The sequence below is a fragment of the Carcharodon carcharias genome, chromosome 11 (genome assembly GCF_017639515.1).
Source record: "Carcharodon carcharias isolate sCarCar2 chromosome 11, sCarCar2.pri, whole genome shotgun sequence".
NCBI classification, from domain to species: Eukaryota; Metazoa; Chordata; class Chondrichthyes; order Lamniformes; family Lamnidae; genus Carcharodon; species Carcharodon carcharias.
The window spans coordinates 3956843-3973392 of record NC_054477.1 but is presented as its reverse complement, the minus strand read 5'-3'; the positions used below and the strand labels follow the sequence as shown (position 1 = coordinate 3973392).

The window sequence follows — 16550 nt, the reverse complement described above, 5'->3', positions numbered from 1 at the left end:
GACCGCTTTGCAGAACACCTGCGGTCTGTCCGCAAGAATGACCCAAACCTCCCTGTCGCTTGCCATTTTAACACTCCACCCTGCTCTCTTGCCCACATGTCTGTCCTTGGCTTGCTGCATTGTTCCAGTGAAGCCCAACACAAACTGGAGGAACAACACCTCATCTTCCGACTAGGGACTTTACAGCCTTCCGGACTGAATATTGAATTCAACAACTTTAGGTCGTGAGCTCCCTCCCCCATCCCCACCCCCTTTCTGTTTCCCCCTTCTTTTTTTTTTCCAATAAATTATAAAGATTTTCCTTTTCCCACCTATTTCCATTATTAAAAAAAAAAACCCACTAGAGTTATACCTTGAGTGCCCTACCATCCATTCTTAATTAGCACATTCGTTTAGATAATATCACCAACTTTAACTTTAACACCTATGTGTTCTATTGTACTATTGTCGTTGACATCTTTTGATGATCTGCTTCTATCACTGCTTGTTTGTCCCTACAACCACACCAACCCCCTCTACCTCTCTGTCTCTCTATCTCTCCGCCTCCCACACACACACCTTAAACCAGCTTATATTTCAGCTCTTTCCTGGACTCGAACACAAGTTCTGTCGAAGGGTCATGAGGACTCGAAACGTCAACTCTTTTCTTCTCCGCCGATGCTGCCAGACCTGCTGAGTTTTTCCAGGTAATTCTGTTTTTGTTTTGGATTTCCAGCATCCGCAGTTTTTTTGTTTTTATCGCAAATATCTTGCCCACTGCATTCAATTACTTATGTTGGTAAATGTGGCAGCTGTTTTGTGCATAGTGTGATCCCATAAATGGTAATTAAGTGTAAGTCTCATTAGGCAGTGATTAGTAGTTTGGGTTGAGGGAGGGAGGTTGGCCAGGTCCTCGGGGGGATCTCCATGTACTGAGGGATCTTTAACCTTTAACCTGCATATTTATTTTGTGTGTTCTCCAACAGACCTGAACAATGACAGACGGGATCATGGGAAAGGCGGCCACAATGGAAATTGCCATAAACAGTAATGGGGACACGGCTGGTTTACCAGAGGATGATAGTTTGGAGCAGGTAATGTCACTTCCCAGCATGCTGAACAGGGAACAGCCAGGAATTAATGTAAATCGGACTCTGGGGATTTGAGTGTCAGGGAGAACATGGTTCACAAGGTGTTTCACTAACTGATGCAAAACATTCTCCACACCAACAATTCCCAACACCCAGGCAGTGTTACCTTTTGTATGCATGGACACAGGAAATCTACTTACCTCTTACAGTGATTTGAACATTGGAGAGTTTATCCTGTACAGGATCTGAGCTTCACTGAAACCTGAATGAGAGCCTTTTCCTTAAACGAGAGGTGCCTGCCCAGGTATACTTATTGTACATTACCTTCACTCACAACAGATTCGCACAACCTCCGTGCTCTCGCTCACTCTTTGCACACCATCTCCTGGATTTGCTCTGTTATCAGAGTAGACACCCTGTGAGTCAGGAGACAGCACTGGGCCAGATGGGAGGGGGGAGTGGTTGCATCATTTGGCTGAGTTCTGATTACGAACGGTAAACGCATAGTCAATTGTTTCTGCACGTTTCGAGCCGTGTTGTGAGCTATGCTGTAAACTCTTCCTTTCTCTGTGCCCAGGATCTTCAGCAAGTGATGGTTTCAGGCCCGAATCTAAATGAAACTAGTATTGTGTCAGGTGGCTACGGAGGAACAGCAGAAGCGATAATCGCCACAGGTACAATCAAAGGTGAGTGAGCGGTGCTGGGTGTAGGAGGGTTAGGAAGGGTAACTTTCAAAGGGAAAGGAAGGGTAGGGGAGGATTGAGGGGGTTATTCCATCATAAGGGTATATTTGAGGAGTGAGTTTTGCATGGAAAATGGGAGAGGGGTTTAGGGTGCGGTGAGGTGGAGTTGTCTGGTCCGTGCGTTGGTGCTGGTGAAGGAAGCCAAACTGAATGTTAAATACTGACTGTCTCAGTGTCAGTGGTGCCCTGTGTTAGTACGTGGGGTAACCAGGCACTGACTGTCTCAGTGCCAGTGGTGCCCTGTGTTAGTACATGGGGTAACCAGGCACTGACTGTCTCAGTGCCAGTGGTGCCCTGTGTTAGTACATGGGGTAACCAGGCACAGCGACTGTGTCAGTGCCAGTGGTGCCCTGTGTTAGTACATGGGGTAACCAGGCACTGACTGTCTCAGTGTGGCACAGACCCTCAGCAATCACAATGTCCAAAGAATAGCATGTCATTGTTTCTCATTTCTATTCTTCTAAATTGCAGGCAAGCTAGAGGAAGTCCAGCTCCCATGGAAGGACAGGGCCATAGGCAGCAGTCAGGAAGGAAAGTCTGTGTTCAATCTGGTGCCGAAAGTCAGGATTTATAAACCTAGTAGGCAGTAATTTACTCAACTAGATTGTTCAAAGTTACAGTTTTGCTGAAATGATGTTTATAATCCCTGTTTGGTTCCATGTTTAAAAAAAGTCCACACACAGACCCCAAAGGCCAAGTGTTCAATCCCAGGTCCCACTGGTACAGGGCGTGAAGGAGGACTCAAGACCCAAGGTGTTGGCGAGGGGAGATAAGTGAAGTTTCAGCAGAGCTGCTGGAGGGTTTGTCACCTCCAGCTGGAGCTGGCAGTGTTACTCATGCTCAGTCTGTATCACTCCTGGCTGGGGAACCATGGTGAACAATGAGGAGCTGTGGCTTTCCCAGGTCTCTGCATCCAGTAAACGCTCAGTGCTGTCATTATCCCATTTTCCCACACACCTCATTCCTGCACTGACACATTGCTAACCCCTTCGGCATAGGACACAATGCTTCACTCAGGGATGACAGACTTCAGACTAATGTGGAGAGACTGGAGAAGCTGGGATTGTTTTCCTTACAGCAGAGGAGGTTAAGGGGAGATTTAATAAAGGTGTTCAAAATATAATAAATAAGGTGAAACTGTTTCCAGTGGCCACAGGGTCATAACCAGAGGGACACAGACTGAAGGTGATTGGCAAAAGGGCAAGGAGACAATGAGAGCTTTTAGTTTATTCAGCGAGTTGTTGTGATCTGGAATGTGCTGCCTGAAAGGGCGGTGAAATTCAATGATAACTTTCAAAAGGGAATTGGATAAAAACCCGAAGGAGAAAAACTTACAGGCCTATAGGGAAAGAGCAGGGGGAGTGGGATTAATTGGATTGTTCTTTCAAAGAGCCAGCAAAGGCAGGATGGGCTGAATGACTTCTTTGTATGCTGTATCGCTCTCTGACTCTCAGTGCTGGCTGCGATTGTTACTTAACACCAATCCCATTCTCACTGATACGTGCTCTTCACAGTTGGAAATTTAAAGCTGGTTTTGTTACTGCTTATTCAAATATACGGCTTAGGGAGTGATCCTTGAGGCTGACGGAGGACTGAGGTAGAAATTGTTACCGACTCTGGTGTATCATCAATTGATGCAAAATAGGCCGACAGTGGGTGAACAGATGTAAGCAGCAGTGTATGTCCCTGCTGTTACAATGACTGCCACTTGGTTCCTCTTCGAAACGATTTGGCGATTGCATTTTTGTTTGGGCACTCTGAAAGCCCACTTGGCAGGCATGTGGAAGACAGCAAGGATCCAGAGGCAGTCATGGACTCAATTAGTAGTGAAAATGTTTTTGGTTGTTTAGTGAGTTGTTTAGTGATATTGGCTAAGGGAGGAACATTGACCTGAACATCAGGAGACGGCTCTCATCATTTTCACATACTGCCATGGAATCTTCAACATCTTCAGGGGACAAGATTTAAATTTTCAGCAAAGATATGCAAGGAAGAACTTTTTGACACAGCGAGAGTTAATGACAGGGAACTCACTGCCAACAAGGGTGGTGGAAGCGGAGCTGAACAATGATTTCAAACGGAAATTGGATGGCATTTGAGGGAAGTATAGTGACAGGGCTATGGGGATAGAACAGGGAGAATGGCACAGACTGTGTTGATCGATAGAAAGATGGCATGGGCTGAATGGCCTCCTTCTGTGCCATAATGACTCTGATTCTCTATAACTCACAAGAAATTGTAGAAGCGGCTCAACTTATGTCTCATCTGAAGGATGGCAGCTCTGACAGTGCAGCACTCCCTCAGTACTGACCCTCTCACAGTGCAGCACTCCCTCAGTACTGACCCTCTGACAGTGCAGCACTCCCTCGGTACTGACCCTCTGACAGTGCAGTGCTCCCTCGGTACTGACCCTCTGACAATGCAGCGCTTCCTCGGTACTGACCCTCTGACAGTGCAGTGCTCCTGCAATACCAGCACTGGTATATACTGAGGGTTCAAAACAGCAGAAGCCCTGGAGGAGTTTAGAAATTGCAGGGGGTTACTTAAAAAAGAAATTAGGGGAGCGAAGAGGGGGCAAGAAGAAAACACTGGTGAGTAAATTAAAGGAAAATCCAAAAGTGTTTTATAAGTACGTTAGGGGCAATAGGATAACCAGGGAAAGAGGGCCAATTAGAGACCAAAATGACAATCTCTGTGAGGAACTGGAAGAGGTAGGAGAGGTTTTAAATGTTTACTGTGCATCAATATTCACCATAGCGAAGGACGATGTAGGTGGAGAAATCAGGAGAACTGTGATATACTTGAACAAATTTGCATTGAGAGGGAGGAGTTTTAGCGGGCTTAGTAGTGGATGAGATGTAACCCAGGCTGCTATGGGAGGCAATGCAGGAGATTGCAGGGGCTCTGACACTAATTTTCAAACCCTCTCTGGCTACAGGAAAGGTGCCAGAGGACTGGAGGACAATGAATGTGGTACCATTATTCAAGAAGGGTAGTAGGGATAAACCAGGGAACTATAGGCCAGTGAGTCTAACATCAGTGGTAGGGAAACTTTTGGAAAAAACTCTGAGGGACAGAATTAATCTCCACTTATAGAGGCAGGGATATTCAGCATGGCTTTGTTAAGGGGAGATCATGTCTAACAAATTTGATTGAATTTTTCGAGGAAGTAACTAGGTGTGTAGATGAAGGTAGTGCAGTTGATGTAGCCTAGAACCATAGAAAAGTTACAGCATAGAAGGAGGTCATTCGGCCCATCTTGTCCATGCCAGCCTGAGGACACCCAGGTGCCCTTTCTAATCCCACCTTCCTGCACCCAGCCCATAGCCCTGCAGCTTATAGCACTTAAGGTGCAGATCCAGGTACTTTTTAAAAGAGTTTAGAGTTTCTGCCTCTACCACCAACTTGGGCAGCGAATTCCAGACACCCACTGCCCTCTGCGTAAAAAAGTTCTTCCTCATGTCCCCCCTACACTTTCTGCCACTTATCTTGAATCTATATCCCCTAGTTCTAGAATTCTCCACCAAGGGAAACAATTTGATCCTGTCCACTCTATCTGTTCCCCTCATAATTTTGTACACTTCAATCAAGTCACCTCTCAGCCTTCTTTGTTCTAAGGAAAATAATCCCAACCTATCCAATCTCTCCTCGTAGCTACACTTTTCTAACCCTGGCAACATTCTTGTAAACCTCCTCTGCACTCTCTCCAGAGCTATTACGTCCTTCCTGTAATGTGGTGACCAGAACTGCACACAATACTCCGATTGTGGCTTCACCAGTGTTTTATACAATTCCAACATTATATCCTTACTTTTCTATTCGATACCTCTGCCAATGAAGGAGAGCATTCAATATGCCTTCTTTACAACCTTGTCTGCTTGATCTGCTGCCTTCAGGGACCTGTGTACTTGTAGGCCAAGATCTCTCACTTCATCAACCCATCTTAGTATATTCCCATTTATTGTGTAATCCCTGTAACTGTTTGACATCCCTAAATGTATGACCTCACACTTCTCTATGATAAAATCCATCTGCCACTTTACCGCCCACTCCACCAACCCATCTATATCGTTTTGGAGATTATGGCTATCTTCTACACTATCCACTACTCGGACAATCTTTGTGTCATCTGCAAATCGTGCCCCCCCACGTTCACGTCCAAATCGTTAATATATAACACAAACAGCAAGGGTCCCAACACCGAGCCCTGTGGAACACCACTTGAGACAACTTCCCATTCGCAAGGGCATCCATCGACCATTACTCCACATGGACTTCAGTAAGGCTTTTGATAATGTCTCGCTTGGGAGAATGGTCAAGAAGGTAAAAGCCCATGGGATCCAGGGCAATTTAGCAAACTAGATCCAAAATTGACTTCGTGGCAGGAGGCAAAGGGTGATGATTGAACGTTGTTTTTGTGACTGGAAGCCTGTGTACAGTGGCATACCGCAGGGTTCAGTGCTGGACCCCTTGCTTTGTAGTGTACGTTAATGATCTAGGCATGAACGTAGGAGGTATGATCAGTAAGTTCGCAAATGACACAAAAATTAATTATGTGGTAAATGGCAAGGAGAGAAGCCTTAGTCCACAGGACATTCTGGATGGGCTGGTAAGATGGGCAGAACAGTGGCAAATGGAATTTAATCCTGAGAGATGTGAGGTGATGCATTTTGGGAGCACTAACAAGGCAGGGAGTACAAGATGAATGATAGGACCCTAGGAAGTACTGAGGATCAGAGAGATCTTGATGTCCATGTCCATAGATCCCTGAAGGCAGCAGCACAGGTAGATAAGGTGGTTAAGAAGGCTTATGGGATACTTAACTTTTTTAATCGATGCATTGAATACAAGAGCAGGGAGGTTATGTTGGAGCTATATAAAACATTAGTTAGGCCACAGCTAGAGTACTGTGTGCAGTTCTGGTCGCCACATTATAGGAATGATGTGATTGCACTGGAGGGGGTGCAGAGGAGATTCACCAGGATGTTGCCTGGGCTGGAGCGTTTCAGACACTGGATAGGCTGGGGTTGTTTTCCTTAGAGCAGAGAAGGCTGAGGGGTGACCTGATAGAGGTAAACAAAATTATGAGGGCCACAGATAGGAAGAAACTTTTCCCTTAGTAGAGGAGCCAATAACCAAGGGGCATAGATTTAGGGTAAGAGGCAGGAGGTTTAGAGTGGATTTGAGGAGGAATTTTTTCACCCAGATGGTGGTTGGAATCTGGAACTCACTGCCTGAGGGGATGGTAGAGGCAGGAACTCTCACAACATTTAAGAAGTATTTAGATGAGCACTTGAAACACCTCAGCTCACAGGGCTACAGGCCGAGTGCTGGATTAGAATAGATAGGGGTTTGATGGCCGGCACAGACACGATGGGTCGAAGGGCCTCTTTCCATGCTGTGAGGCTCTATGACTCTGTGCTGAATTATGTGCTGTGATCTCTGGAGTGAGTCTTGAACCCATGATTTGACTGTGGGAAGCTGCCTCCTCTGACCCTATCTGCCTGTTTTGTTGCCCATTGCTACCCCTCAGCATTATTACTGTGTGCGCTACATTCTGATGTGTTGGTATCTTTATTCCTCCCCCGCCCCCCATCTTTTTCCTCCATCTCTCCATTTCCCCTCTTGATGTTTCCAGGCACTCGTGTGAAAGCCCCAACGCAATGGGGTGTGCTCATCTCACCCAGCAGATCAGCACCCAGCAGGCTAGCCAGTATGGGCAACACCTCGCCAGGGACATGCTGTGTCCACGCCAGCTTCCCTGCCCCTAATCCCCTCCGTCCCTCCCAAAATATAGGAAAATACCCTTTGCCCTCTTCCCCACCCCTCCCCTGCTCCCCATTGCTCAGCGTTGCTGAGTGAGCCTCTGCAGAATGGTCATTGTTCCCTGAAACCCGCTATTCTTCCAATCCAGACTGGGTACCCCTCACCCCGGCCCTTAAACTGTGCATAGCCCCCAGGCCTCCCCATCACCCCACGTTTCCCTTCCACACCCCTCAGACTGTGCCTACCCCCACGCTCGTCCCTCACCCCACCCCCTCAGACTGTGCCTACCCCCACGCTCGTCCCTCACCCCACCCCCTCAGACTGTGCCTACCCCCACGCCCCTCCCTTCCTTCCCTTTCTCTGATCTTTTCTGCTCCATTTGTTATTTCTGTGAAGTACCTGAGTGCCTTGACATTCAAGTCCCATATACAAATATACACAAGTCCCATATACAAATATACACAAGTCCCATATACAAATATACACAAGTCCCATATACAAATATACACAAGTCCCATATACAAATATACACAAGTCCCATATACAAATATACACAAGTCCCATATACAAATATACACAAGTCCCATATACAAATATACACAAGTCCCATATACAAATATACACAAGTCCCATATACAAATATACACAAGTCCCATATACAAATATACACAAGTCCCATATACAAATATACACAAGTCCCATATACAAATCAGCAAATCAAGTGATTGCGACCCCCCCACCACCTCCCTTTACAAGTGGAGTATCTGTCTTCCTCTGATACCCTCAATCTCTCAATCCCACAACCTCTCTCTCTGTCGATCTGCCTCTCTCCCCCTTGCGCTCTATCCCCTCCTCACACTCTTTCCCTCCTCACACTCTTTCCCTCCTCACACTCTTCCCCTCCTCACACTCTTCCCCTCCTCACACTCTTCCCCCCCTCACACTCTTCCCCCCCTCACACTCTTCCCCCCCTCACACTCTTCCCCCCTCACACTCTTCCCCCCTCACACTCTTCCCCCCCTCACACTCTTCCCCCCCTCACACTCTTCCCCCCCTCACACTCTTCCCCCCCTCACACTCTTCCCCCCTCACACTCTTCCCCCCTCACACTCTTCCCCCCTCACACTCTTCCCCCCCTCACACTCTTCCCCCCCTCACACTCTTCCCCCCCCACACTCTTTTCCCCCTCACACTCTTTTCCCCCTCACACTCTTTTCCCCCTCACACTCTTCCCCCCCCACACTCTTCCCCCTCACACTCTTCCCCCCTCACACTCTTCCCCCTCACACTCTTCCCCCTCACACTCTTCCCCCCTCACACTCTTTCCCCCCTCACACTCTTTCCCCCCTCACACTCTTTCCCCCTCACACTCTTTCCCCCTCACACTCTTTCCCCTCACACTCTTTCCCCCTCACACTCTTTCCCCCTCACACTCTTCCCCCCCTCACACTCTTCCCCCCTCACACTCTTCCCCCCCTCACACTCTTGCCCCCCTCACACTCTTGCCCCCCTCACACTCTTGCCCCCCTCACACTCTTGCCCCCCTCACACTCTTTCCCCCCTCACACTCTTTCCCCCCTCACACTCTTGCCCCCCTCACACTCTTGCCCCCCTCACACTCTTCCCCCCTCACACTCTTCCCCCTCACACTCTTCCCCCCTCACACTCTTTCCCCCTCACACTCTTCCCCCCTCACACTCTCCCCCCCTCACACTCTTCCCCCCTCACACTCTTCCCCCCTCACACTCTTTTCCCCCTCACACTCTTTTCCCCCTCACACTCTTTTCCCCCTCACACTCTTTTCCCCCTCACACTCTTTTCCCCCTCACACTCTTTTCCCCCTCACACTCTTTTCCCCCTCACACTCTTTTCCCCCTCACACTCTTTTCTCCCTCACACTCTTTTCTCCCTCACACTCTTCCCCCCCTCACACTCTTCCCCCCTCACACTCTTCCCCCTCACACTCTTTTCCCCCTCACACTCTTCCCCCCCTCACACTCTTTTCCCCCTCACACTCTTTTCCCCCTCACACTCTTTTCCCCCTCACACTCTTTTCCCCCTCACACTCTTTTCCCCCTCACACTCTTCCCCCCTCACACTCTTCCCCCCCTCACACTCTTTTCCCCCTCACACTCTTTCCCCCTCACACTCTTCCCCCTCACACTCTTCCCCCCCTCACACTCTTTTCCCCCTCACACTCTTCCCCCTCACACTCTTTTCCCCCTCACACTCTTTCCCCCTCACACTCTTTCCCCCTCACACTCTTTCCCCCTCACACTCTTCCCCCCTCACACTCTTCCCCCCTTACACTCTTCCCCCCTCACACTCTTCCCCCTCACACTCTTTTCCCCCTCACACTCTTTCCCCCCTCACACTCTTCCCCCCCTCTCGCGCTCTTCCCCCCCCTCGCGCTCTTCCCCCCCTCTCGCGCTCTTCCCCCCCTCTCGCGCTCTTCCCCCCCTCTCGCGCTCTTCCCCCCCTCTCGCGCTCTTCCCCCCCTCTCGCGCTCTTCCCCCCCTCTCGCGCTCTTCCCCCCCTCTCGCGCTCTTCCCCCCCTCTCGCGCTCTTCCCCCCCTCTCGCGCTCTTCCCCCCCTCTCGCGCTCTTCCCCCCCTCTCGCGCTCTTCCCCCCCCTCGCGCTCTTCCCCCCCCTCGCGCTCTTCCCCCCCTCTCTCGCTCTTCCCCCCCCTCTCGCTCTTCCCCCCCCTCTCGCTCTTCCCCCCCTCTCGCGCTCTTCCCCCCCTCTCGCGCTCTTCCCCCCCCTCGCGCTCTTCCCCCCCCTCGCGCTCTTCCCCCCCCTCGCGCTCTTCCCCCCCCCTCGCGCTCTTCCCCCCCCTCGCGCTCTTCCCCCCCCTCGCGCTCTTCCCCCCCCTCGCGCTCTTCCCCCCCCTCGCGCTCTTCCCCCCCCTCGCGCTCTTCCCCCCCCTCGCGCTCTTCCCCCCTCACACTCTTCCCCCCTTACACTCTTCCCCCCTCACACTCTTCCCCCTCACACTCTCACGCATTGTTTCTCTCTCCCTCTCTCTCTTTCTCTCAACCAATCACCCAGGTAGAATCCCCTGTTTGTGCTGCCTCGCACACTTTCTATTACTGAATTTTCTCACTCTCTCGAACTTAGGGGTCATTTGACAGTCATTAGGAGCAGGAATGTTGGATTGTTGCCCTACCTGGTGATTGGAATCAATTACATACCCCTCCTTGCACTGCAGCTACTGAACTCTATTCTTTTGTGGGATGTGGGCATTGCTGGCAAGCTTTATTGTTGCCCATCCCTAATTGCCCTTAAGCTGTGTGGCTTGCTGGGCCACTTCAGAGGGCAGTTAAAAGTCGACCACATTGCTGTGGGTCTGGACTCATATGTGTGCCAAACTGGGTTAGGGTGGAGATTTCCTTCCCTAAAGGACATTAGTGAATCACCATTACTGAGACCATCTTTCAATTCCAGATTTTACTAATTAAATTTAGATTCCACCGGCTACTGTGCTGGGATTTGAACCCTTGATCCCAGAGTATTAGCCTGGATAGTTCAGGGACATTACCACGATGTCACTGTACATTGGCAGATCCCCCACACTCCCTTTCACCTCACATTACCCAGAGCTCTCCTGGGTCTGATTAAATTGGAAACCACATCTACCTGGCTATGTGGAAAATTCCCCAGGTGTGTCCTTTTCACAAAAAGCAGAACAAATCCAATCCGGCCAATTACTGCCCCATCAGTCCACTCTTGATCATCAGTAAAGTAATGAAAGCGATCATTTACAATGTTATCAAGCGGCACTTACTAAACAATAACCTGCTCACTGACGCCAGAGTCATTCAGCTCCTGACCTCTTTACAGCCTTAGTCCAAACACAGGCAGGAGAGCTGAACTCCTGAGGTGAGGTCAGAGTGACTGCTCTTGACATCAAGGCAGCGTTTAACTGAGTGTGGCATCAAGGAGCCCCAGCAAAACTGGAGTCAGTGAGAATGGCAGAATCTTTTTCTTTACAGTGCAGAAGGAGGCCACTCGGCCCATTGAGTCTGCACTGGCTCTCTGAAAGAGCATTTCCCACTCCCCTGCCTTATCACTGTAACTTGCACATTCTTTCTTTTCAGATAGCAACCCTTTTGAATAGATCGACCAAACCTGCCTCCACCAGCCTCTCAGGAAGTTTCTGTGTGGAAACATTTCTCCTCCCATCACTTTTACTCCTTTTGCCAATTATTTTGAATCAGTGCCCTCTAGTTCTTGATGCTCTCCCGAGTGGGAACAATTTCTTATTGTTTACCCTGTCCATAACTCCTCAGGATCTTGACGATCTCTCTATCAAGTTGCCTCTCAGCCTTCTTTTCTTCCTCTTGGCTGCAGTTCTTTATCACTGGAATAATTCTTGTGAATCTCCCCTGTACTCTCTCCAATGCCTTCACATCCTTCCTTAAGTATGGGGCCCAGAACTGGACCCAGTACTCCAGGTGAGGCCTAACCAGTGTCTTATACAAGTTCAACATGACCTCCTTACTCTTGTACTCAGTTCCCCTATTAATAAAGCCTAAGATACTATACGCTTAATTAACTGCATCTCAGTGTGCCCCACTATCTTCAGTGATTTATGTACTTATGCACCAAGGTCCCTCTGTTCCTGCACCTCCTTTAGAGTTTCACCCTTTACTTTATATTGTCTCTCCATAGTCTTCCTGCCAAAATGAATCACTTCACTCTTCTCTGTATTGAAGTTCATCTGCCACTTGTCTGCCCAACTCACCAACATGTCTATGCCCCTTTTGAAGTTCGAGACTATCCCCATCACAGTTGATGACATGGTTGGAGTCATACCTAGCACAAAGGAAGATGGTTGTGGTTGTTGGAGGTCAGTCATCTCAGCTCCAGGACATCACTGCAGGAGTTCCTCAGGGTAGTGTCCTTGGCCCAACCACCTTCAGCTCCTTCATCAATGACCTTCCTTCCATCATAAGGTCAGAAGTGGGGATGTTCACTGATGATTGCCCAATTTCAGCACCATTCGTGACTCCTCAGATACTGAAGCAGTCCATGTCCAAATGCAGCAAGAACTGGACAATATCCAGGCTTGGGCTGACAAGTGGCAAGTAACATTCACACCACACAAGTGCCAGGCAATGACCATCTCCAACAAGAGAGAATCCAACCATCGACCGTTGACATTCAATGGCATTACCATCACTGAATCCCCCACTATCAACATCCTGGGGATTACCATTGACCAGAAACTGAACTGGACGAGCCAAATAAATACTGTGGCTACCAGAGCAGGTCACAGACTGGGAATCCTGTGGAGAATAACCCACCTCCTGACTCCCCAAAGCCTGTCCACCATCTACAAGGCACAAGTCAGGAGTGTGATGGAATACTCCCCACTTGCCTGGATGAGTGCAGCCCCAACAACACTCAAGAAGCTTGACACTGTCCAGAACAAAGCATTTGGCTTGATTGCTGCCAAATCCATAAACATTCACTCCCTCCACCACTGATGCACAGTAGCAGCAGTGTGTACCATCTACAAGATACAATGTAGGAATTCACCAAGGCTCCTTAGACAGAACCTTCAAAACCCACGACCACTACCATCTAGAAGGACAAGGGCAGCAGACACATGGGAACACCACCACCTGGATGTTCCTCTCCAGCCACTCACCATCCTGACTTGGAAATATATCGGCCGTTCCTTCACTGTCGCTGGGTCAAAATCCTGGAACTCCCTCCCTAACAGCACTGTGGGTGTACCTACACCTCATGGACTGCAGCGACTCAAGAAGGCAGCTCACCACCACCTTCTCAAGGGCAACTAGGGATGGGCAATAAATGCTGGCCCAGCCAGTGATGCCCCATGAGCGAATTAATAAAAAGAACATGCACACACATGTATCTCTAACCAGCTTCCCAGTTGCCATTCACAGGCACCCAATCCTGTCTGTTTAATCCATTGTCCATGGCCACTCAGACATTCTGGTATGTGCCTGCCTGTCTGGTAAACTTTCTTCCAACTGCCCCTCCATAAGGAAACATGCCCAATTTCCACTTTGTGCCTCAAATGTCAACTTTATCTCTGCTTGTTCACCTCAACCAAACCTGGTAATGACAGGAGAATAATGACATGTTTTGTCTGAATGTCATCCTGCTAGCCTTGGAGTTCTCTTTCCTCCTGCAGTTCAACTGCTTAAACTCCTCACGTTTGATGAAATGTTTTAGTGAGGACAGTGGCGGTTCTTTAAGGGTTAATTCTCCCATGCAGTGTGTGTCTTATTTCTCAGTCTGAAACGGACCATCCTCTCCAGGATTCTCTAAGGCAGAGTTGAGCAGCAATGCAGCTGAGTCGAAGGCCCGATTGCCTGACTCGCTGCTCTGACCCTCTATTGCTGTGTGTTACATTCCAGGATCCAGTAACATTCACCAGTCCCAGAGTGGCCCAGTAATGAGCGGTGAGGAACCTACCCGTGGGATTGCTGGGGAGAAGTTCGACATTGTGAAAAAGTGGGGAATCAACACCTACAAGGTTAGTGCGAGGTGGGGAGCAATCCCATTTTATATTATACCTCCATGTTAAACACAGAGCTGTACCCAACCCCCTCCCTGTGTTAAACACAGAGCTGTACCCAACCCCCTCCCTGTGTTAAACACAGAGCTGTACCCAACCCCCTCCCTGTGTTAAACACAGAGCTGAACCCAACCCCCTCCCTGTGTTAAACACAGAGCTGTACACAACCCCCTCCCTGTGTTAAACATGGAGTTGTACCCAACCCCCTCCCTGTGTTAAACATGGAGATGTACCCAACCCCCTCCCTGTGTTAACCACAGAGCTGAACCCAACCCCCTCCCTGTGTTAAACACAGAGCTGTGCACAAACCCCTCCCTGTGTTAAACACAGAGCTGTACCCAACCCCCTCCCTGTGTTAAACACAGAGCTGTACACATCCACTCCCTGTGTTAAACACAGAGCTGTACCCAACCCCCTCCCTGTGTTAAACACAGAGCTGTACACATCCACTCCCTGTGTTAAACACAGAGCTGTACCCACCCCCCTCCCTGTGTTAAACACAGAGCTGTACACAAACCCCTCCCTGTGTTAAACACAGAGCTGTACCCAACCCCCTCCCTGTGTTAAACACAGAGCTGTACCCAACCCCCTCCCTGTGTTAAACACAGAGCTGTACCCAATCCCCCTCCCTGTGTTAAACACAGAGCTGTACCCAACCTCCCTCCCTGTGTTAAACATGGTGCTGTACCCAACCCCCTCCCTGTGTTAAACACAGAGCTGTACCCAACACCCTCCTTGTGTTAAACACAGAGCTGTACACATCCCCCCTCCCAGTGTTAAACATAGTGCTGTACCCAACCCCCTCCCTGTGTTAAACATGGAGCTGTACCCAATCCCCCTCCCTGTGTTAAACACAGAGCTGTACCCAACCTCCCTCCCTGTGTTAAACATGGTGCTGTACCCAACCCCCCTCCCTCTGTTAAACACAGAGCTGTACCCAACCTCCCTCCCTGTGTTAAACATGGTGCTGTACCCAACCCCCTCCCTGTGTTAAACACAGAGCTGTACCCAACCCCCCTCCCTGTGTTAAACATGGTGCTGTACCCAACCCCCCTCCCTGTGTTAAACATGGAGTTGTACCCAACCCCCCTCCCTGTGTTACGCATGGACCTCAACCCCATTCCCCCTTCCACTCTTACATATAAACCTCTGTGCCCACCTGTACTGTTCCCAGTGTTACACACGGACCCCTGTGCCCACCAGTACTGTACCCAGTGTTACACACGGACCCCTGTGCCCACCAGTACTGTACCCAGTGTTACACACGGACCCCTGTGCCCACCAGTACTGTACCCAGTGTTACACACGGACCGCTGTGCCCACCTGTACTGTACCCAGTGTTACACACGGACCCCTGTGTCCACCAGTACTGTACCCAGTGTTACTCACGGACCCCTGTGCCCACCAGTACTGTATCCAGTGTTATGTCGCTGAAAATGTTTTCTGGGATACATTTGGAAGAATTGATTCTCAGTATTTTCACAGTTGAAGGAGTGTCAGTGTGAACACAACATCCTGACTTGGAAATATATCGCCGTTCCTACACTGTCACTGGGTCAAAATCCTGGAACTCCCTCCCTAACAGCACTGTGGGTGTACCTACACCACATGGACTGCAGCGACTCAAGAAGGCAGCTCACCCCCACCTTCTCAAGGGCAACTAGGGATGGACAATAAATGCTGGCCCAGCCAGCGAAGCCCACATCCCATGAGTAAATTAGAAACCCAAGTCCCACTGAAACCCCAGTGCTGATGCTGAGCAGCAGTAAAACTTCATTCTTGTGGTACCATCAATGACCTTGAGGTCAATGGTTGAGATTCCTGAGACTGGGAATACTCATTGCCTGGGTGATACATTGTCGCAGGATTGGGTAGATGTTCAGTTCTGGAAATTTCTCTTTCTGCATTGTAATCTGTGTATGAATGTATGAGCTGATATTCAGTGTGTGAGGGTGAGCTTGTGGGAACACTTCAGTTTTACAGACACTATCCTTGCTGTGTCTGCAGTGCACAAAGCAGTTGATCTCGGAGAGATTCGGCCGAGGGTCCCGGACAGTGGACCTCGAGTTGGAAGCACAAATTGAACTCCTGCGGGACACAAAGAGGAAATATGAGAATGTACTGCGTCTTGCTCGTGCCCTCACCAATCATTTCTACAACATGGTGCAGACACAACGGGCCCTGGGCGAGTCTTTCTCTGATCTCAGCCAGAAATCACCAGAACTCCAGGTACACATTGAACAGGATGAGGTGGGTGTGAGAGCGAGGCATGAATGTGGGCAAGAGTTTCACCTCAACAAAAACAGAATTACCTGGAAAAACTCAGCAGGTCTGGCAGCATCGGTGGAGAAGAAAAGAGTTGACGTTTCGAGTCCTCATGACCCTTCGACAGAACTGTCGAAGGGTCATGAGGACTCG

At 49.5% G+C, this 16550-nt stretch overlaps 1 protein-coding gene across 7 annotated transcripts in view; it reads left to right on the top strand.

The window, feature by feature from the left end:
* LOC121284117 (arfaptin-2-like) overlaps window positions 1-16550 on the top strand; it is a 72716-nt gene that overhangs the window by 41728 nt on the left and 14438 nt on the right. For 5 of the 7 annotated variants that reach the window (XM_041199245.1, XM_041199246.1, XM_041199244.1 and 2 more), the window contains 5 exons: window positions 966-1073; window positions 1648-1756; window positions 2285-2392; window positions 13972-14090; window positions 16140-16361. In XM_041199245.1, coding sequence (XP_041055179.1) covers window positions 975-1073; window positions 1648-1756; window positions 2285-2392; window positions 13972-14090; window positions 16140-16361 — 657 coding nt within the window. In that variant the 5' untranslated portion in view covers window positions 966-974. Of the gene's footprint in view, window positions 1-664; window positions 687-965; window positions 1074-1647; window positions 1757-2284; window positions 2393-13971; window positions 14091-16139; window positions 16362-16550 lie in introns of those variants that run through there. The other 2 variants (XM_041199247.1, XM_041199251.1) reach the window with 2 other exon arrangements.